We start from the raw sequence: 22,144 nt of genomic DNA, 5'->3' as shown, positions 1-22,144 counted from the left end.
TACAAAAATAATAAAACGATATAAATATGTGCATCTGCTCACACATTCATGGTATGATATATATGTATATCCACATATAGACATAAGCAGACATATACACATGTATTTACATATTTGGATACACCATTACACACACAACACAATTGTACATATGCACATGCATTAACTTAAAGAAAAAAATAATTAATAAAAAATAAATAAATTTTAATATAATGCAATAACAAATAAAACAAGAATAAGAGAAAATTACAATTTAAATATTAATGGAAATATTGACTTTTTAAATTTTATTTTATTTGTTATTAATTCCATTTTAATCTGGAGTGGCCAACTCAACCATAACACATTTCCAATTGAACAGCATCGCTTTTTTATCTCGGAAAAAAAAACTCAGCAAGACAAGAATGTAATAAAAGAAAGTAAAATTTTGTTGAATATGTATGTAAATTTAACAAGGGGAAACTCACAAGTCACATTTCATTAAGTACCTATTTTTTTGTAAACAATCCTTTACAAAATACTTTTTTTTTTTTTTTTTTAGAAAATAAGTTATTTGGAGCACAGCAATATTTGACTTAACACCAAAAAAAAAGGTTTTTTTTAAAAATAATTTTCTTTTGATCTTCCACCAAAATTTCACAACAAAAAAAAATGGAAACGCTGTATTTTTTCTGGATTTTTTCTTTGAACGATAAAGTAAAATGGCAGTTGAAAGGTCAGCATCATTTGTTTGTTCTTTTAGAGAATTTCCAGGGTTTTTCCACTTTTTCTTTTTTTATAATTATAAAGAAGAAAGAAAAAGATAATGTGGTTTTCTTTTTGAACTTCTGTAGTACTCTCTAAAATGTTAGGTCATGTGATTTACGCTCTTTTTTGTTAAATTTTATCATATTTCGTAAAATGATTATGCATTAAACAAAACTTTGCCATTTTTAAAAAATTGTGTTTTGACCATCAGGGCCTCCATACTCTGCAGAACAGAAGAAGCAATGATGCACAGTTGTAAAATGTGTCAGAGCTGAGCTGGCCACTTCAGGTAAATGGGCATTAATAATCTCTCCACAACAGTGTCCGGAAGCTTCTGGCCTGCTGCCTGAGAGCAGAGGCGTCGTGTTATGAGCACAGAAAAGGAAGGAAGCACATCCATCGTTGTAGAAGGGAGACACCTTCCCCTGCATGTTGGTGAAAAACAACCTTCACCCCGCCCAGAGTGAGGGAGCAATGAAGCCGACAGATGTGCAGGAACTAACACTCACACACACACACACACACACTTGTGAATGCATCCTGCAAAGCTGCTCAAACTCATGGATGAAAACGCCTGCGCAGGACATCCGTCAATAATAAGTGAGCAGGAGACAAGAGGGGGGGATTGGAGAAATGGGGGGAGGGGGGTAATAAGGAAGCGAGGGGAAAGGGCTACGAGGTCATGAATATCTCAAAAACAAGCGGAAAGTTACCTCACTGTCAGAGCAACCTCGGGTTCACAAAGAAACAGAAGTCGGACAGCTAATTGAGGCCCTGCATCAGTGAACTGTGAACTATGCTTCCTTCACATCAAACGGTTTCACAGACAGAGTTTGAGGAAAGAGGAGAGAAATCTTCAAGGTTGACCCGCTGAGGTTAAGGGCGACTTGGAGGATGGTGCTAGGGGAGATCCCACTGCTGAGAGGAAGATTGGCTTTTTACAGTTTTTACAGTTATTACTGCCACACCAATCCTTATTCACAATTTGAGCAAAAATATCTACAGAGACAGTATAGAGGCCAACATGGGCACAGCTATTTCTTTATTTCCAATAAATCAAATGTAGAGTCAAATCTACATAATCTGCTGTTAGCTTTTAGGCTAACTAGCTAACATAGCTATCTTCCTATAACATGATGACTTACCTAATTGTGTAATAGATAATATCAAATTAAAAGGCCTCTTTCATTTTATTTAAAACATTCGTTCCTGTTAACTGCATTTGTAAGGACCTAAACACACTAGATTGCATATGTATTTTACATGTAAAAAGTCTATCAATTTTACATGTTTTGGAAAATGTTTATATATTTTGGCAAACAAATTAGTGCTGTGGTGCCTACTTTTGCCAATGGGAATACTAGAGGTCTGGTAAAAGCCATATTAAGCTTTTGATTTACTGTGTTACGCAGATGATGGTATGTTCTTTATCTGTGATTTTTTTCCTTTAACACTGGCTTATATCCCAACATATGGTAATGCCCAGATCCATAACTGTCATAATGTCACCTGTCTGATCCCGATTCTGAGCTCTTCTTCAGTGTTTATATTAGATATGCTAATTTAGCTTGTGTCTAGGTAGTGTGAGGTAAAGAGATGGGCTTTGAGTTTCCTCAAGAACAGCTACAGTGTGCTTATCTGCCCGCCAGATGACCTAGGCCTCTGACTGGGCAAACCAAAAAAACAAAACCCACCCCATACAGTGTGTGCCAATAGTCTTTTGTTGAACCAGGCTGTAAACATTTTTAAATTTGCTGTAAAAATCAGCTCTTTTGAATGAGTGTTTATGTGGTTTATGGTAGTTTCAGAGCCCGCCTCAAGTGGACACTTAATGAACTGCAGTTTTTGGCACTTTTACATCAGCTTCATTTCTCTTAGCCATTACACAGCCACAATAGCTAACGACAAAAATACTTCACTGTATTATTTTATATTTGCACCTTTCAGGATTTTTGTGTACTGTATTGTGGAACAGTACCACATACGTAACTTCATAGAAAGTTCCCCTTGTCACTTTGACACAAAGAATGTGCCATGTAGAAATGTCAAACTGTAACATTTGTCAAGTTCATTTAATGTTTTGCATTGTTCCTCTTTAACAATCCTTTCTTTTATTTTTCTTCCTGTTTTATCCCTATATTTTGTGTAATTTCCTCCTTTACGAATCGGTACAATTTTTGAAAAATGCACTAAATGTGACATAAAAAAAACTTGATGTTCATGTTTGGATATAAACCTTTTGAAAAAGTGAATCGGAAGCTGAATGTTTTCACGTGGTGTCGCGCTCGTGTCCTTGTGCTTTTATTTGTTTGGATGGGGTTGGATCAATTGTTGCTTTGTAAATGAAAAAAAATCATAAAGGAAAACAAGGATTAAGAAAACAGAGCAGGAGATGTAGGTCTCGGCTACTTCCAGGCTTTGTTAGAGAAAACGGATGAGGGGGGTGAGTGAGGAAAAGTGAGAACATTACTAAACAGGTTCAAAAATGGGCGGAAGCCATTGAGTCCATCCCGTTGGCAAGAGTTGGCAGCGCTCCTGGTGACTTCCTGCATCTTAACCTGTCAGCAGCCCTTCTTTAAAAAGTGCAAAGCTGGTACTTTTGAGCATTAAATGTTTGATTCTGCTCAACTCTCTGCAATTCTAACAGCTCCCAAACTTTTTCACCATTAGCAAATACTTATTTCAGCATCTATTAAACTGTCACTCCTTGTCAAACTGAACAAAAGCGGGGATTCCCCACGTTTTGTAGTTTCCTGGTTGCCTGGACAGAGCCATATTGTTTATGTTATAATGGACAAGCTGAAGACATGCTTTGACTTCAAACCTCCCAAGCTGGTGCCAAAGTGTTGTTGTCTCCGGCAACAATAACAGATCGGCTCAAACGGCCTCTTCCTGTGATTGCAGAGCTCTTTGGACATATAAGGGCAAACCTGCAGTGAGCTTCTGAAAGGAGGAGGAGGAAGCGGGGATATCCCAGGGAGCAGCCTCACTTGTTTGTCCCTCTATTAGCAGAGGGAATAGGAGATTAGATAAATATTAAAGTTATGAAACCCTTCCTTTGAAGAGAGCCTCAGAGGAAAGCAGAGGACCTCCAACATGGTGATGGGAGGAGCTGAAGGAAAAAAAGATCAGAATAAAGAGGGTGAGGGGTAATGAGGGGGGAGACAGTTGACCTAAATCTAATGAACCATAAAAAAAAAGAAAGAAAGCACTTGACCTCCATATTCAGGGCTTCTTGGAGGGGTGTAAACAACTTGGTTAAAATAACCATAAAGAAATTTAAACCTTGCATACCAACCACAGCAATGCACAATGTGATGCCCTGCAATATGTCAAGCGCCCTAGCAACAGTATAGATGAGAGACGGAGAGGATGGCGTTCTCGGCCTGGTGCTCAAAAAATTTGAGTTAAAAAAACAAAACACAAAAAATGGAAGTGTGGACAAGAGTGCAAATCATGTAAAAAAGAGTTTGCCACCACCGGAACAATTCCAGCCTCTAGTATCACCTCAATGCTTGGCATGTAAACTGTATATGGTGGCAACGAGTATGGACACCAGCACTTCTCAAAGTATGAAAATGCATTGCTGCCAACCTAAACTCAGCCTTTAAAAGTCCTTCAAACTCAAATTTTTAAGATGAGCCTGCAAAAAAAAGGCAATAACGTCCCCTGAACTGGTTACGTTGATTTTGTTGTTTTGTCAAAAAGTGATATGGGATTAAAGCCTGATTAATTGCAATTAATTTTGTTTATCAATAATAACCACCAATTATTTTCAACCCACAAATGAAACACAACTTAATACCAGTTTTTCATTTAAAAATAAAAATAAAAATGCCACGATTAATGTGTACAAGCTCATTTTTATGATTTTGGCGTAATTTGTGTTTAAAATATTTGAATTGCTTTTGTTTTTTTCCATTTTAAATAGATGTAAGCCTGTAAAACCCAATTTGGATGTCATTTCTATGTCTGCATCTACTCTAATTTATCAAACACTGGCCATAATAATGCACATTAATGACTTAAATTAAAATATATGTTAAAATTCTACTAGAATTTGCGTCCACATGAGCCCAAAACCCTTTAAATATTCTTTTTTACGTGTAGATTTTTTTGTGTTATAAGACGTATGCTACTGTGGGGTTTGTGATAACGGTGTAGCATCATTATGTCGATGACTTTTCTATTTTAATTCCAGTAAATGCATGTGACAGACCCCCCACCTCTCTGTCCACACACACAGACACAGAGCAGCAGTCACAGCAGCAGCTACGTCACACATCGGGAATGCAGTGAGGATCTGCTGCTGGAGCTACAGGCCTCAGGATCCGTCACAAAGTAGGTTAACGACGCTAAAGCTAGAGGAAAGTTATTTCGGGATAACTTTCTCTTGCCTTTGAACGCTTTGACTGAGACGTTTGTCGTGTTTGTGTCGCTCGTTTCAGACGGTGGGTGTCGGTTATTTCATTGTTTGCTGCTCGGTTGTGTTGGAAGTTAGCCTGGAGGCAGGGCACGAGGCTAGCACACAAGTAAACAAGCCTGTTATTAAAGTTAATTGCTGCTAATTATAATTACGCTCACAACGGCTAAATCTATGACTTACGTGGAATATTTAACTCACATTTGACGCAGAGTGGACACGTTTCGACCGATAACTAAGCAGGCTGTCTGCTTGTTCATTCACGAGACGTTTATGTTTTGCGGAACGGACGTTAGTGACCGTTAAAAATGAGGAAACGCCGCCAACTTACATTGAATGTGCTGTCTGTGTTCCTTCTCTATCACCATTTACATTTTCTTTATTTGTAGATGCGACTGAATGGAAGAGGGGAGCCACTGTAAAGGTACTGTAAAAGGTAGGAAGCGTTCAAGGTTTATTAATTTTAATTAAGACTTGTTAATGAATATTTATTTTCTCTTTTTTACCCATCCAAATTATGTTATAGTAATTATCATTGTTTTAAGTGATAATAAAACTACCATTTCTTGCTTAAACAAGCCCTCTGTTAAACGTGCATTCCGGATGCCTTCAAAATAAAAGCACGAACGTGATATGTTGTTACGGTATGGCGAAGAAATGGTTCAGATGACACTAAATTTAGGTAACTTTGCTATTCTAACCATTATTTCTATATTGTGGATATTTTTTTATAGAATTACAACAGTTTCATCTTTTGATAAAAATTAATTTTCAGTTGAAGAATTTTATTTTGAGTCAGTCACTCAGGATATCGTTTTTGTTTATTTGCTCTGGCTTTACTGTCATCGACTTTGACATTTCACGAGGTGTTACAGACTTTTTGTGTTCTGTAGGACTATCAAGGCAAGAACTCGTGTATTAAAAAGTCATAATTTCAGATTTTAATCAAATTTTTAGCACGATATTAGATTTTTGCCGATATCCGATATGCTGATATATGGAAACCCCTTTTGGCCGGTACCGATACCGATAATCACAAGTTTGTTTGTTTTTTTCTCTGTAAAGAAAGCTGAGTCTATCCTGTACTGGAATTTATATGTTACTCTAATTGTGACATTCTTATTTGTTTAAGAAACACACTTAAAACAAGACATAAACATTTGATTTTACCATAAATAAGAAATGTATTATTTTTTCAAACTCAGAACATTCAGCATTGAAATACAGAAAAATAATTTCTTTAGATCACATGAACTTTAAATGTACAATGCATTTTTAAACATAACCAAGTTGCATTTTATTATTTGAGAGCTACTGTAACAACCTGGTGACAGACACAGAGCTCTGCAGTGCAAAGAATTGAATTATTGAATTGATAATTGATTTAAGGAGCTTATTTTTCTGATGGAAAATAATACTAATCCTAACTGAATAGCACCTTATCGGCTGTGCCTATTGGCAGAAATTTTCATATCTGCTGATACCGATAAACGTGTTTTTAAGCTTTTATCAGCTGATACGGTTATTTTTGCTGATAATATTGTGCATCCCTACAAATTGTTGTTTAAAATCTTGCAATTCATGATAAATCTGTTGCCTTATAAGGCCATGTGAGGACTTCAAGAGTGGTAGTGAAATGGTCTCACTATCATATGTGTTCCTGTTTAAATATAATGTTTTAAAATGAGATCCTTAGTGTTAAAATTCATTATTTCCAAATGCTTTTTTTCAGTTGTGTTACTCATATTTATGGCAATGTCTCAATGACAACACTACACTACACCAGCTGGCAAAGTTTAGCAGTGCAAAGCAAGATTGGTCACTTTCTCTACTCGTCTTGGCAAAAGTCACACCCCTATCACAGTGGGTGAAGGAACTCATGGGAAGTGGAGTCTTTACCCCTGAAAAATACAAGGTTTTCTGGATAGTGTGCAATGCAGATATTGGGTTTTACCAGGTTGAAAGTGGAGGTGGTGTGGTCCCTATCAGAAAAGTCCATGTTTATACCCCCTTGTACAATCAGTAACAAAAAATAGTGTGTAAACAGAATGTTTGATATAAGCACTGCATTCCTGTTTGTCTCTATCATCCTCTTGTCCATCACCATAATCCTCTTACAATAAAGGACTTATAACAGACACACAATCCACATCCAATCAGTCTGAGTGGGCTAGGCATGATAATATCTGTACTCTGATTGCAATCCATTTAAGCACAATGCCAGCCACACATTTCAATAAGAAGCTTACAACACCTGCTCCCGCAATAAAATCATTCTTTTTCTTTTATTTTTGTCTGAGGATCTTTATTCCCGATTTGAGCCCCAAAACATTTCCAAGATCTCTATCCAACTCGAGGCCAGCAGGTGCAAGTCAGCATGTTGTCAGCTCAGCTGCTGTGTGCTGCACTGTTGTTATTTACCCTGCAGAGGATACATATTAATTGTAATGAGCCAGGTGTCCATGTGAGTACAGACATATCATTACACAATATTTCCTGCCCTGTTTTTGTCTCCGCTTCATTTGGAAATCAATCACACAAGTGTGTAAACATTTAAAGACAATAACCATTGTGGGCGGAAAAACATACACACCTGTTTGTGTGTCTGTGGAAGAGCTGGAGTGTGAATGCGCTCCAGAACTGATGCAGTGGAGTGCACAAACACACGTTTCAGTGCAATGTGCGAGCTGGCTGGAAATCCCCGCTCCCTTCAGAGGGGCTGCTGTCTTCCTGCTCCTCCACTACGAGTCCATTGTTCAATCTGTGTGTCCCTGTTGCCATAGGAAACAAAATACGAAGCATCTCCTAGTTTCCATTGGTTACATATGATGTAGATCATCACAAAAACCATGAAAGTCTCCATGAAAATCAGGAACAAAAGCAGCAAAAATGGAAAGAGAGAAGTTTAGAGGATAAGAAAATCTAACACACTTCATTCTTTTCATCCCAGAAGCCTGCCATGTCCGGACCCACCTGGCTTCCACCAAGAACTCTGGATAGCCCAGAGCGAGCCGTCCCCCAGATGTCCCACTCCACTGGGTCAGCGATCTACAGAGCCCCTGTCAAGAAAGGGATGTCCGAATTCCGGCCAAAATATGGCGCCTATGACCAGAACGGAGGAGGCGGGGTCGCCAACAGATACGTGGCTGCTGGGCCCACAGGTGAGAAAGCCACCAGCTGAGAGATGAAGGAGAGGATGATGAAACAAAAGAGAAAGCAGCGTCCTTTGGTAACCAGTTTTTAGATTGCAAAATTGTTTTAAAAATAGCTATTTCTTTGTTTTTCCGGCAAAGGTGGACCCATTCATCATTCATCCAACGATCACTACTACCCCTCTCCTCATGGTCCCAAAGAAGACAACAATTGGAACCCTCACATGGACAGCTACGAGTTGATGGTGGGTACATTTTTTTTTAACTGCTTTACTCAGAATGAAAAGATCTTAAAGATTTCATACAAAGGTATTTGGACCTTTGAAGTGAAATAACAATTTGCAAACATTTTTACATTTTACAGCTTTTTTCCTGTAAATGCAGAAAAGCAATATGTGCATGAAACACAGACTGGGGTAGTTAAACTCCTGTAAAGGCCTTTGCACACCAACGGTGACGCAAATAAACGGCACGAAATTGCAAAAAAATTTTGAGGCGTCATATTCAATCTCCGTAGCTATTCTCCTCCAAAGGATGTCCTTGTAGTCTTTATGTCTTTTGTTAGTGCTGGGACACTAACACAATCAGTGTTGAATGTTTTCGTATTAGACGTGTCAACAATGAGTGTTTTCATTGGTTGAATGCGTACTTTTTGCAAGTGAAACTGTGGAAACATGGACCTCTGTCTGAAAAAATAAAAGCTGCAATTTCGCTCAGTGAAATAAAGTTGCTGGTGTGAAAGCTTGCATTGAGAAACAGTAGGTTGGAAAAAAGTAAATGATATGCAAAATATTTGTGTAAAAAATATGCGTCTGCTGTGCAAAGAAAACAAAAAGCAAAAGTGGTGGAAATTGACATTTAAATTCGAGATCAGCGATTTGTGGTTTACATGACGATACATTAATCTCTGACCTCTTTAAAAAAATAAACAGCTCGACTTGATTTATAAAAATGAATCCTGTGTACAACTTAAAATGAGTGAGGGTAAGATGCCCCAGTGTCTGCGAGTCCTGATTTTCCGACCTGTGTATTATCTTGTTTCTTTTAGCACCGTGGTCCTGAGAAGCCTGTGAACTATCACTCCAAAATCGACGCTGACATCGACTCCCTCACCAGCATGCTGGCTGATCTGGACAGCCACCCCCAGGACTCCAGCACACAAGTAAAACAAGCTTTTTCAAACTAAACCTTTGCCTTTACTTTTCAGTCCCAGTGGGCCAATTCTGTTTTTAACTTTTCGGACTCCCCACAGCTGTACGACAATGTGCCTTACAACAAGTACCTCTCAGGGGATCACTACAAACCTGCACATCAAAGCGCCCCCCCTCCTCAGGCTCGGCCCTCCGTTGGCTACCCCCCTCACCCCCAGAGCCAATACCACCCATCACCTCCCTACCCCAACGAGCACCAGCCCTCTCAGTACGCCGCCTCCCACCAGCAGGACTTCTACTCCTCCTCTTCTTCGAACCCTAAGCCGTACCCTCAGCCCGTCCCAGCCTCCTACACCACCGCCTCCACCCCCACCGGGCCAAGGTTCAGCGTCCAGGTGAAGACAGCACAGCCCGTCACTTACTCCCAGACCGGCAGACAGGCAGAGCAGGCCTACACCCCACCCCCTCCTCGTCAGCATGTGTCACGTCCTCCTGCCCAGACTCAGGCAAGTCAGCAGAGCTGGTACCCCCCCCATGCTGGGTCACAGGCTCAGGAGATGCACTCTGAAGGGGGGTACAAGGGGAGTGGCTCTGGAGGAAGAGTAAACCAGGTTCCTCTGTCGAAGAGAGGGATGGAAAACAACCATGCTGGGTCGGGGGCAGCTCAGAGTGCCACTTATCAGTCCAACAAGGTAGAGACACAAATGTGCAACTCTGAAACAGACAAATGTGATGAAAATTTTGAAATCCAAGTGATTTGTTTCCTCTTTTTTTCTCTCAGCCGTTAGCGACAGCCAGACCAGAGGAAGAGCTGGACCGACTCACCAAGAAGCTGGTGTACGATATGAACCACCCCCCTGTAGAGGACTATTTTGGTACAGTCACGACTTCCTCATCACCTCAATAACAAATAAAAATGACAGGTCTGCCAGATGTATCAACACTTTACTTTTTTCGTTTTGCTTGCAGGTCGCTGCGCCCGCTGTGGTGACAACGTGGTCGGTGATGGCAGCGGTTGTATCGCCATGGAGCAGGTGTTCCATGTGGAGTGTTTCACGTGCATCACCTGCCACGCACGTCTGCGAGGACAACCGTTCTATGCCCTCGACAAGAAGAGTTACTGCGAGAGCTGTTACATCGTAAGTAAAGGAAATAATACTCCCGTTAATCTCAAAATTACAGATTCTGTGAAAAACATAGAAAACCGGTTTTAGTTGTATTAAAAAACTGTTGTATGGAGAGCAAAAACAGGCAGAACACAATCCATCATCATGACATTATAGTTTCCAGGGGTGGTTATCTGAGGATCAGTGCATTGCAGTAACTGTTGGCTGCACTAGACAAATGGATATTGTTCCCAGAAGCATAAAGTGCTATTAAATAATCACAGATGAATACCAAACCAGTAAACCCAGTGTTCCCTCTGTCCTTGGCAGAGCACATTAGAGCGCTGTTCAAAGTGCTCCAAACCAATCCTAGACCGAATCCTGCGGGCCATGGGGAAGGCGTACCATCCACGCTGTTTCACCTGTGTCGTCTGTAACTGCTGCCTGGACGGGGTTCCCTTCACTGTGGACGCAACCTCTCAGATCCACTGCATTGATGACTTCCACAGGTATTATCAAACAGTTCAAGTACAAAGAGCAGTAGCAGGTATGCTGTTTGACTGTTCGTGCTGACCCTTGTGTCTCCTAACAGGAAATACGCCCCTCGCTGTTCAGTATGTGGGGAGCCCATCATGCCTGAACTAGGTCAGGAGGAGACGGTGAGGATAGTAGCTTTGGACCGCAGCTTTCACGTCAACTGTTACGTCTGTGAGGTGAGTGCTGGAGGTGGTTTCTGCAGTCTTCATTTCTGCTAATTTATGACCTTTGGTGTTTTAAAGCAAACACAACTGTCACAGGCTGTTTGCAGCTCTATTGAAGTATTCAGGGATAGAAATGTCAGAGTGACTACATGTTTTGTGAATAACAGACATGCAAAAATTCAGCATCAGATCTTAATGAAATTTTCAGGAAATGTTAAAAATGGGATAAGGGAGAAGTGATTAAATTTTGTAGGCAATCCAAATCACCGTCTGGATCCAGGATTATTTTAAAGGATTCTATATCATTATAAGATAGGGCTGTTTTCACCATATGTGTATATAGCTCCACAGTAAATGGTCAGATTGCTTTGCAAAACGATACAAGACAAGGTCACCATAATTTCTGACAAATGTAAAAGTACGATCCAGATCCTTCCAACATTCTCTGGATACTAAGATCTGGAATATGAAATATGTACTGGGCCATCATAATTTTTAACACTGTCAGGAAACAAATTATCGTACAAACCTGCAGCTAACAGCAAATTGTAGCAGACAGTCTGCTGAAAGGGAGTATAATATTAAAGTCAGACTAAAGTTTTGGTGACAATGAATGCTTTTTGAGTTTTATATCAATTGTTTTTAATGAAAAATATTTAAAGCACCTTTATTTTAGATTTGAAGATAATAGCTTGTGGCTTGTGTAAATCTGATTTCTACTAACTCAAACTTGTATAATTTTTTTTATAATGATTAAAACATTTACAAAAATGTCCAGCCCCTGGAAAATATTGTCATTTTTATGCACTCAATAGTTGGCTGGGTCACTTTTACTAAGAACTACAAGTTAGACACACAGGTTTTTGACTACTTTTCTTTCACGCAAAATGGGGTCAAAATGACCAGTTTGATAGTAAAGGTTATAGACTTCTGATCTAGACTGTTGCAACTGGAGGAAAATATTTGATTTTTTCTCTTGTGAGGCCTGAAACACCCTATATTTACAGGATTTGTCTGTGTGAAATGATCAACTTTAGATGACTGAAGTGTCTGTACTCCTCCTCAGGAATGTGGCCTCCTGCTGTCCTCTGAAGGAGAAGGCCGGGGCTGTTACCCGCTCGACGGCCACATCTTGTGTAAGAGCTGCAGCGCTCGTCGCATCCAGGACCTCTCTGCCAAAATCTCCACTGACTGCTAACAAACCTCCTGGTCCTCCTCTTCAGCACTCTGGTTCACAAACACTCCACATGTTATGGCTATTTACAGAGAGAAATCCTACTCTGGTTGAACATAAACTCTCCCACAGCGCCCTCTGTTGGTGTCAAGCTGCAAAAACAATCTTTAAATGAGCAATGAAGTTCTTATGAAGCAGCTATTTCCTTTCATCCAGAAGTCTTTGTACATTTTCATGCTTATTTTTTCTGTACACATCAGCTCCATTTGTTAGTTCAGTTTTCTTTCGACCGTAGCCTGACCTGCAGGCAGCTTGGGCTCCACGAACCATTTATCCACACCGGTACTGCTCGATGATTAGCTTGCACATTTGTATCACTGTTTAAGACAATGAACGTACAGAAGGATGTCATGAATTCAGTCGTGAAAATGAGGGATGTTTTTTTTTTTTTGCAGATAAGAGGCACAATGATTGAGAAAATCTGGACCTGTACATTTGTGAAACGTAAAAACTGACTCAGAATGAGAATATTAAGCACATAACAACTGTGAATTGTACATAAGAGACTGGTGCGGTGATGAAACTGGAGAGCATGTAGCTTTTAGTGCAGTGAAGTAGCCTCATAGCAGGAGAAATGTAGACTAAAGGAATGTGTAGTCAACTGTTACTCTGTTAGCTTTAATGTCATGCTAGAACAATACATGTTGCAACAAATCTCAGACATGATGAAGTCAATCTGAAACTCGCACGTTTTTTTTATTTTTTATCCTGAATAACCTTTTTGGATCTTGCTTTGGTTTGTTTAACATTTGTGTTCGGTTGATACTTGACTGTTACATTGAAGTCGATGGTGCAATGAAGTCGATGCTTTCTTCTGTTTAAGGAAATCAGGGTGCTGGTGAAAAACGTGTGAGGAGTTTATAACGTGCCATTTAAGGGATCGTAGGAACATGAAATAATACTCAAATTAGCAACAGTTACGTACTTTAGAGACTAATTTTTTACACGTAATCTGATATCAACATGGGATTCAATAGGGTGTATTTTTACCCAGAAAATAGTGATTTGTTTCTTTTTCACTCCAGGATTAGATTTTTGCTCTTTCTTGCACACGTGGGCCAAGTTGTCAACTTTTGAGCTCCAGTATTTGTTACGATTGTGATTAACTGATTGTTTCTCCGTCCGTTTTTTTTAAATGTAACTCAAAGGGCTAGAAAGTTGAAAGCCTTACCTCAAGGATGTCTTTCATTTTCTGAATAATCCGTCTTTGAAACTGTATTTCTGTGAATTCTGCTTTTTATGTGACTGAACTTTATCATGCTTAAACAGCTCGTCATCTGTTAATTTATCTCATTGTGTGTATATTCTGTGTGCATAACTCTGCTCTCTGTCACATGTCATGGTTACGAAATCATCGCCATTGCCGCTTTTGTGTCACACTTCTCCAATAATGTCACCTTCCTCCTGGTCATGAGTTGTCATTCATTCTTAATTATTAATCATTTCTCTTTCTTAGTGTGTGTTAGTTTGAAATGCTGTGGGTTGGAGATGATAGAGCAAACCCTGTGGTACTGCATTGAGCCTGTGCTCTGATGAATTCACAAGAAGAAATGGAGGATGTTGAAACAGAAAGTGAGGTTTGATTGATTTATGCCGGCTGTAGTAACACATCTGATTATTAAAAATGTCAATGAGACGAACCGTGTGTTTTTGGATTTTTTCTTCTCACAGTCTTTGCAGTGGGCCACCCAGGTTTGATTTCCTTCAGTCGCATGTTGTGTCTTACCAGATTCTTCATCAGTCAGTTGCAAGTCATACTCCGGGATGGAACAAGTTGGGTCCTATCACAAGGTTTAAGGCAGAAATTACCCCTGCAGCAGTGTTTTTGTGCAGCAGAAGCCCAGAGTGCTCGCACCAAACACCCCCTCCCTGCTCCTCTACCGGTTTCCTCTGCACTCAGACGGGGACATATTTTATTTGACCAAAAACACAAATAAACGGACTCCCACCGAAAAAATCTGATATCGGTCTGCATTTCCGCTTTATTTAGAGAATTTTCAGCGCATTACTTTCACACAAAAACACCACTAAATAAGGCTCTAGTTCTCATCGTGTCGTAAAACGGCGCTACCTCCGCTGCAGAGCCACAGCTGGCTACGAGACGCTCGCCTCTTAGTGTATCAGTCCGCGCACGCAGCTTGCCAGGTATAAACAAACGCAGGTAGTCTGCCAGGACGAAGAAACACGATGAGAACTAGAGCCTTATTTAGCGGTGTTTTTGTGTGAAAGTAACGCTTCATTCCTTACAGGCACCCAGGAGCTCACGGGCACCACGCTGATGACCCCTGTTTTAAAGGGTTAAACATCCTGACTTAACTGGGAGGCGGGCACCCTGTAGCTGCCTGCAAAGAGGCTAAAGACCCGCTTCTTTCCCCCATTCAAACTTGCAAGAAGCTTCCTTAAATTCAGCAATAATATGACCTCCATCAACAGTTGGCTTCAAAAGTGCTCATCAGAGACAGAGAGGTGGCGCTACAGATACCACGTCTAAATATAAAACAGTCTATGGTATGAAGTAGAAATGGTCAGTTCAAGGAGGCATCTCATGGAATCACATAGTTAGCTAAATGCTACCTCATGCTAGCTATACTGAACACTTTTGTATAACAGAACAACTGGACCCTGTGGAGGTGGAGACTGGCTGGACTGGAGAGTGGTGGACGAGTGGTGGACGGGATGTTGTCATCTAATTTCTTATGGACATTTTTGCACTTTCTATGCTCTTTCTTACTTTTGTTTTCTTAAATGCTGCGGTGACTCCTGAATTTCCCCTCGGGGATAAATAAAGTATTTTCAATTCAATAACAGAGATAAATGTGAATAATGAGTATAGTAACGGAGAAATTGTGGAGCAAGATAGATTAGATTCACATTAGTTGTTTGCTGTAACAACACTTATAAAAAATGAACCTATGTATTTTGGAGTCCCTTTGAAAATTATGCTAAAAAACAAAAAAACAAAAAAAAAAACGTTTTTTTTCCCAAAGTTTTGCCATGGAAAAAAACATAAAAAAATAATAATAAAATAAAAATTAAATTAATGAAATAATAAATAAACAAGAAAAAACACGCAGGGGACCTCATGATAAAACCTTAGGAATATCTAAGCCCTCAGGGAACATCTTTGGAGTTTTTGCCCAATTTGAAAAACTGAAAAAGTCCCTTATTAATTTTTAAATTTTAACATAAAACATTGTTGTATTGATTTGAGTGGCTGCAGAAGCCGCGTCTTGCATTAAAGGCTCAGGGTACATAGATCAGACAGAAGGGATCTGACAAACGGATATCCCAGACTCTGCTGCTCCATCAGTTTAATTTAAATGTGTGAAAGTCCTGGGACTTTATGAAAACTCGGAATCTGATCATTAGCAGAAAAAACAACAAACAAATCTTTTAAAATTAGAACATTTTATTCGACATATTGTAAACATCCCTGCCAATCTTCACACATACAGTCTTTCACGGTTTAGGATCAACTTAACACATGAATATTCTGTATCTATCAGTAAATAATAGAGTTACAACATTAGCAAACATGGTTGACTTTTCCTCGAACAGCTCCTCTTAACACGAGGTGAATGTCTTCCAGAAGAAGTTGCGGCAACCTGCCTTGCGCTCTCTGTAAGAGGCGAGAGGGAGATGTCGCCGCATCACCTCCTGTCTGATCCCCAGCACCTCCTCCTGGTCAGGGAGCATCTCATCGAGTCTGGTGGCTCTCAGCTCAGAGATGAACTTCAGCAAAACGAAAGGAGTGAAGTCCTTCTGAAGGAGATGAAGGCATGTCAACAGAAAGGCTGTTCACACAAAAAATACACGTTAGATCTGAGATGGTAGACCACTCACTCACCTTGTTGTTTGTAAAGTCTTCTCCCAGAGTTTCCATCAACATGTCCGGTTGTGGAGCAGCACTGACCTCCAACAACAACATCAAGGAAACCAAGAGCGCGAAAAACCACTGAAACTGACAGCAAAGCATCTCCCTCTCACAACAAAACAACAATGAAGCGGCGGCAAAAAGAGCTGAGCGTAAAAAACTGTTTGAGTGGGATGTGTTGAGCTGATAAATAGACTTCTTCATCTTCAAATCCTCCTCATCCTCAAGCCAACGAATGGACGTGATTGGTGGAGAAGTGTGAAGTGAGGAGAGAGGAAGAGAGGAGGTGGAGGCTATTAAGAGAAGTAATCACTGGACTGGATAAGGTCATTACGAGCCATGACCACACGAACAGAGCCAAGATGAGATAACCCTGTAAATCGACCCACAACGGGGAAATATGCAGAGTTTATAGCTTTAATAAAAATGACTTGAAACTTAACATGTAAAATATCAAATATTCAGATGTAAATAATACATAGACTTGGTCAAGTCTGCCATGATTAGCGGCAGCAGCGTCGTGTGTGTCCTCATCACGACGTGACGGCGCCATGCTGTGCAGAACTGTACGTGACACAGTGTGACTCAAATGTTAATGAGCCGGCTGACCAGTTGGACTTTACACCAGCTGGAACAGCGTCACTTGAGTCAGAGGGAAAATAAATTCAGAGATGATCTAAATGTCAGCCTGCAAACACAAAAAACTTCAGCTGAAAGCTTTTGTTTGGTTGAGTTTGAAAGCTGGGACAAAACGAGGACAAAACTGTCTTCAAGTGTCAGATCAAAGACCTCAAGACTGCCCCCACTCTGTGTTCCCTACATCTACTGTGTCTCTTCAGCTATCCCTTCAAATAAAAGGCAAAATGCCCCCAAGATGCAAAAAACACACCCTCAGAGATTCCAGAGACACATCTAATCTAACTCTGAGTGAAGTGATGAACAAAAAAAGAGAAAATGAAAAAAACTAAGGTAAGAAATCATAAGAAGGAAAAAAAGAACAGCAAATATATGTTTTTAGAGATAGGGGGAAAGTGACCCCCCCCCCCCCAAAAAAATAAATAAATAAATAAATAAATAAAAGAGAATTGAATGAATAAAAGATGGATGAAAAGAGAATAGGGTGAACAGAAATAACAAGAAAACTTTGAAAAAGAAAGATAAAAATGGAATGAATAGTCAGTCAAAAAGGCTGAAAGAAAAAAAGAAAATAGGAAAACAACAAGAGAGAAAGAAAGAAATAGAGAGAGAAATAAACAATAAGAGAGGAAGGAAGAAAGAAAGAGAAAGAAAGAAAGAAGAAAGACAGAAAAGAAAGAAAGAAAGAAAGAAAGAAAGAAAGAAAGAAAGAAAGAAAGAAAGAAAGAAAGAAATGTAACAGAAAAAATAATGAAAAGGGGGAAAGAACAAAGAAAATATGGGAAAAACAAAGGGAAGAACAAGAAAGGGATTAAAAAAGAAACAGAAACCAGAAAAAAATGGAAAAGATAAGAAAAGGGGAAAAATAGTAAACTTTAAATGAGAAGAAAGGAAAAAATAATTATTAGGATAGATAGATGTGGAAAGACAGAAACAGAAAAAGTGGCAAAAATGAAGAGGGCAAGAAAGAATAAAAGAAAAAAGAAATGGGGAAAAAATAAAACAGGGAAATGAAAGGAGTAGAAAACATAGATCTTGATTCAAAACTCTGAGAGACTGACAGTTTAACAGACTACAGTTCTGTCACCATATTCCCAAAATGCATCACTTTAGGAAACAAAAACAAAAAATAAATACTCCAAATTTGAGATTGAAACACTCAAACGGATTAAGTTTGTGGGGAAAAAAAGAAGAAATTTGCACCTAAATTGTTGTTATTAAGAATTTAAACATGTTTGAAGTTCCCACTCCACTGCAAAGATGGTGGCCTAGAAGCATCAAGCTTCTCTAAGTGTAAAAGCACTCTTGTCTATTATAAACTCCTACGTTAATCACATTCATTAAACTTTAATTACTCCCTGCGTAGCCTTGCATCTTTACTGACCTTTTTACCACCACAGGACTCTTACTCAGAAGTATAATTACTCAGTCTGAGGTGTTTCATCATGACACGACTTCACCTTTAGTTAGCACCGGTTCACGACCGCTAGCATCCAGCTGTGTGCCAGGAAGGGGGTGTGTGCCAATCATATGAATCATACATGTGCTGCCTTCACACATGCTGCTGCACAGAAAAAAAAGATGGTGGTCCAATGTACGTAATGTGCATACAACTGTTATACTATTTCATGTTTTTTTTTCCTAATATCTTTGGCCTTTCTGGGTTTTTTTAAAATTTATTTATGTATTTTTAATTTTATTTATTTATTTATTTGGAGGGGGGGGGGGTTAGATATGAATCTTTGTTACAGAATCAACGTGTTTTGTTATTTTCTAATGATCATTGTTGTTTTTGTTTGTTTGTTTTTTAATATTTCTATCCTTTAATTTTGTCAGAGTATGATATTTTGCTCTGGACCCCCCTTTAACGAGACCAGGGCTTGCTAGTCTTGAACTAAAGACTAAATGAAATTTTGGAGGCGGATGTATTCTCTCATTATGTTCATAACAACTTAATAAAAAGAAAACAAACATTTTATGGTGATTATTGTACGCTAATTTAACATACTTAACAATACTTACATACATAAACATTGCATCCCATTTCAACTGTTTCCGTCCGGCGAATGCAGCCAAATTTTATACACCTTTAACAATTTATCTAATATGTTAAAAACCTGGGAAAAGAACACTCATTAGCCTTTTCCCTGACATCAGACAGAGGCAGAGAGAGATGATGGAGATATAACTAGGCCAGAACTAGGAATTTAATGCAGGTAAAACAGCTGCTGAAATGTATTGGGTTCAATTGGCTAGCTCGTCTTGGCAGACTCTGGTCAAACTGTTAGCTAACATTACTAGCTGGACACAGTATTCCCCGGCTAGCTTTCAAAATATTATTCAGGTTCTTGTATGTGGGCTTTGTTTTGTTCCCTTACCTCAAAAATTGCCGGGTTTTGTGTGAAAGGTGGTAATTAGCTCGGGAAATAGCCTACGAAACTAACTAGTGAGATGACTTACTGTATACATTCCCGCTCTTCGAATCTGCGTCGATCAGTCGGTCTGCAATTGCGCATGTGCAACTTTTTCTTTGTAACGGTTGTTGCGTTGTTTTACCCGGATACAATTATGCTATTTTTTGATTGGCTGTTGGATAGCTATTTTTCTTTCTTTCTTATTAGCTGCTGCGAAGTAGTAGTGTGCGATACGGCTGAATTTGGTATTAATTACCAGTTATACAAGGCCAGAATTGTCTTTATCAACACAGATAGCGATACTTTTAACATAGATAATCAGCTTTTAAAATCAGTTCAGAAGTACATAAAACTACTTAAACTAATATTTCTGCTGTGCTGCTGAGGCAACCACTCATTAAATCACACCTTGTCTTTACAGTGGTCTGTTTGTGTTGGTTGAACCCTGTATATTTCGTAGATTACTTTCGTCTGCTGTATTCTCAGTAGTTTGTGACACAACGAGATTTGTATTTTGCCATTGTAAATATTTATATATAGCTTTCTTGATGCACTTGTTGCTGAATTTCTGACTTTGTTGCCTCCTGAAAAATAAAAACAATGGGAGGAATTTATAATTTGTGCTGGTGGATGAACTTGTGTTGACATTCCTTTGTAAATATACTTGTATTTCCCTACTGGTACCAGCAGGTGGGGTGGTGGAGGAGATCTTTGCCTCTTTATATCACCATTTAATGAGGGTATGAAGATAATCTTTATAGATAAAAGAAGCTGACACTGACACCATATTTTGCTCAAGTTATACAATAACTAAGCAGCAGAGAAGTTGTAGAGGACATTGGTGGTCCAGCTTAAAAAGGCTGAACCAGATGTTCCACATTCAAACTCTAGATTGAAATTTCCTGGAGTCACTCAGAGAACAAAACATAGTGATACTTAATATATTTTATTTCTGAACTTGATACAAAAACACAAAGGATATGTGTGCATATTTATGCATCAACAATAAGACACATTCGGTTACAAATAGTGTAATAGAGAGCTGCATTTTAGATTGGAGAGCACTCATGGCAACAGAGGCACACCCATCTTATCATACAAGGACGAGTTTTCAATACAGAACAGTTTTGCATTCAATAGATAGAATGAATATGTTGAATTGAAAAACTTTGATATTTTATTATTAAACAAGTTAATATTTATTATCGTATAAACACACACAAAAGTACCCAAAATTGGTACTGTTGATTGCCATGTACTGGGCATCGGCACCGTATCAAATGTAAGGTACCCATCCCCAGCAAGAGGCAACATTTGCAAACACTGACCAGCTTTTTATATTCCGGCTTCAAAGCAAAGCACTCAAATAAGAAACATTCACATTCAGGTATCTTTCAGTGAAAGAAAAAAAGTTTCTTCTGAGGTGAAATCAGAGCAACTTTCCTTGACCTCAGCTTTTGCTTTTCACCTCCTCCTTCTCATTATAGCCATATTGTAAGTTTTCTTTACTATCACACTGGCACATGCTGAAAGCAGACAGTAGCAGCTGGAGAAATGCATAGAAATTTAGCTGATTACAGAAGAGAAACTCAGCTAAGGCAGTGACAGAGCGCTTTGGTAAACACTGTTAACATGTGTCAACTATTCACAACCTTGTTTATGGCTTTGTAAGCACGTGGCTGGGTATTTTAAAAAACAAGGTTCCCTGTATTTGTTTTTGAATATACTTTTGTCCACACGCACCAGACGAATCCGCCAATAAGTGCAGCTAGGTGCCACAGTAATGCCTGAGGCAAAAATTAAGAAAGTGCTTAAGAAGAGAAAGCCCATGCTCCCAAACTGTTGTTCCTCCTCCTATTTATTGGCCCGTTTGCTGTGTAAACTGTCTTGGCATTCCAAAGAAATTGAAGTCCTGCAAGTAAGAATAAAGATGTTAAAGTAAACCAAAAATCTAATCAAAGCAGGAAAATATCAAGAAAAAAAGAGAATAAACCTGGACTCACAATGAGGAAACAGGCTCCTATGAGAACAACTTTCATCTTCATATCCATGTCCAATGGGAAATGGATGCCAAAGTCTGTGAAGAGCCCCTTAGTGATGCGACCGATGGGTGTTTCACCATCTCTACCGGTCAGCTGCAAATCCAGAAGAACACATAGGATGTAAATGTTAAAAAGGACAGACCAGGAGACAAAAAAATAGATTTAAAGTTTTGAGTTTGAGCAATGCTCATCAACTGCTAATCCAGGTATCCATAAGTGGTATTGATCTTCTCTGAATGTTGGCAGCAAATTAAAAACAATCATCCTCTGTGAACTGAAACTCTCTTTTAGGTTTCAAGTGCTTGTAAAGTTTTGACCTCCTTTGACCTCACCTCAAAGTTGAAATCCCAACTACAATTGCAGAAAAAGTTAGGCCCTGTTATTTTCATCACCGTCTCCTTGTTGGGTCCCTGGATGGAAAACTTGGGCTTGAAAGGGTGCCAGTCCTGTTGGACGTAGCCTACAGTGGTGCCTGGCGGTGCCTGGACCTCCATCTGTTGGTTACATATGACATCAAATCAACATAGTTCACCAAATTAGAAAGTAACACCCCAAGCTGTAACGCTCAGACCCTGTCAGACACTGCGTTGCTATTTCATAGTTTAGGAAAAATCAGGTTAATCATACAGACAAAAAATGGCTAAGGCTCCCCCTTGATTGCTAT

General features: G+C 39.2%; 2 protein-coding genes across 4 annotated transcripts; one reads left to right on the top strand and one right to left on the bottom strand.

The window, feature by feature from the left end:
- Positions 1–4,996: 4,996 nt before the first annotated feature.
- On the top strand, positions 4,997–12,732 carry trip6 (thyroid hormone receptor interactor 6). Of its 3 annotated transcripts, none has more exons than XM_074662143.1 (11): positions 4,997–5,088; positions 5,560–5,606; positions 8,121–8,331; positions 8,464–8,567; positions 9,371–9,484; positions 9,575–10,165; positions 10,255–10,348; positions 10,443–10,612; positions 10,910–11,088; positions 11,172–11,292; positions 12,347–12,732. In XM_074662143.1, exons 3-11 carry the CDS (start codon positions 8,130–8,132, stop codon positions 12,476–12,478), a joined length of 1,707 nt encoding a protein of 568 aa, XP_074518244.1. In that variant the 5' UTR covers positions 4,997–5,088; positions 5,560–5,606; positions 8,121–8,129; the 3' UTR covers positions 12,479–12,732. The 3 variants fall into 3 exon arrangements, with proteins under 3 accessions (XP_074518244.1, XP_074518246.1, XP_074518245.1); XM_074662145.1 differs by having other exon boundaries at positions 5,013–5,088; positions 5,560–5,594; XM_074662144.1 differs by lacking the exon at positions 4,997–5,088 and adding an exon at positions 5,129–5,198.
- Positions 12,733–15,954: 3,222 nt separating this feature from the next.
- sst5 (somatostatin 5) lies at positions 15,955–19,529 on the bottom strand. Its single transcript, XM_074662168.1, has 3 exons — positions 19,485–19,529; positions 16,362–16,610; positions 15,955–16,273 (listed from the first exon to the last, which is right to left on the bottom strand). Exons 1-3 carry the CDS (start codon positions 19,491–19,493, stop codon positions 16,079–16,081), a joined length of 453 nt encoding a protein of 150 aa, XP_074518269.1. The 5' UTR covers positions 19,494–19,529; the 3' UTR covers positions 15,955–16,078.
- Between the last annotated feature and the right edge of the window lie 2,615 nt (positions 19,530–22,144).

The sequence above is a fragment of the Halichoeres trimaculatus genome, unplaced genomic scaffold, assembly GCF_033239565.1.
Source record: "Halichoeres trimaculatus isolate MK-OKI-2021-1 unplaced genomic scaffold, fHalTri1.1 fHalTri1_scaffold_22, whole genome shotgun sequence".
In the NCBI taxonomy this organism is placed as follows: Eukaryota; Metazoa; Chordata; class Actinopteri; order Labriformes; family Labridae; genus Halichoeres; species Halichoeres trimaculatus.
This window is presented reverse-complemented; position numbering and strand designations above follow the sequence as displayed.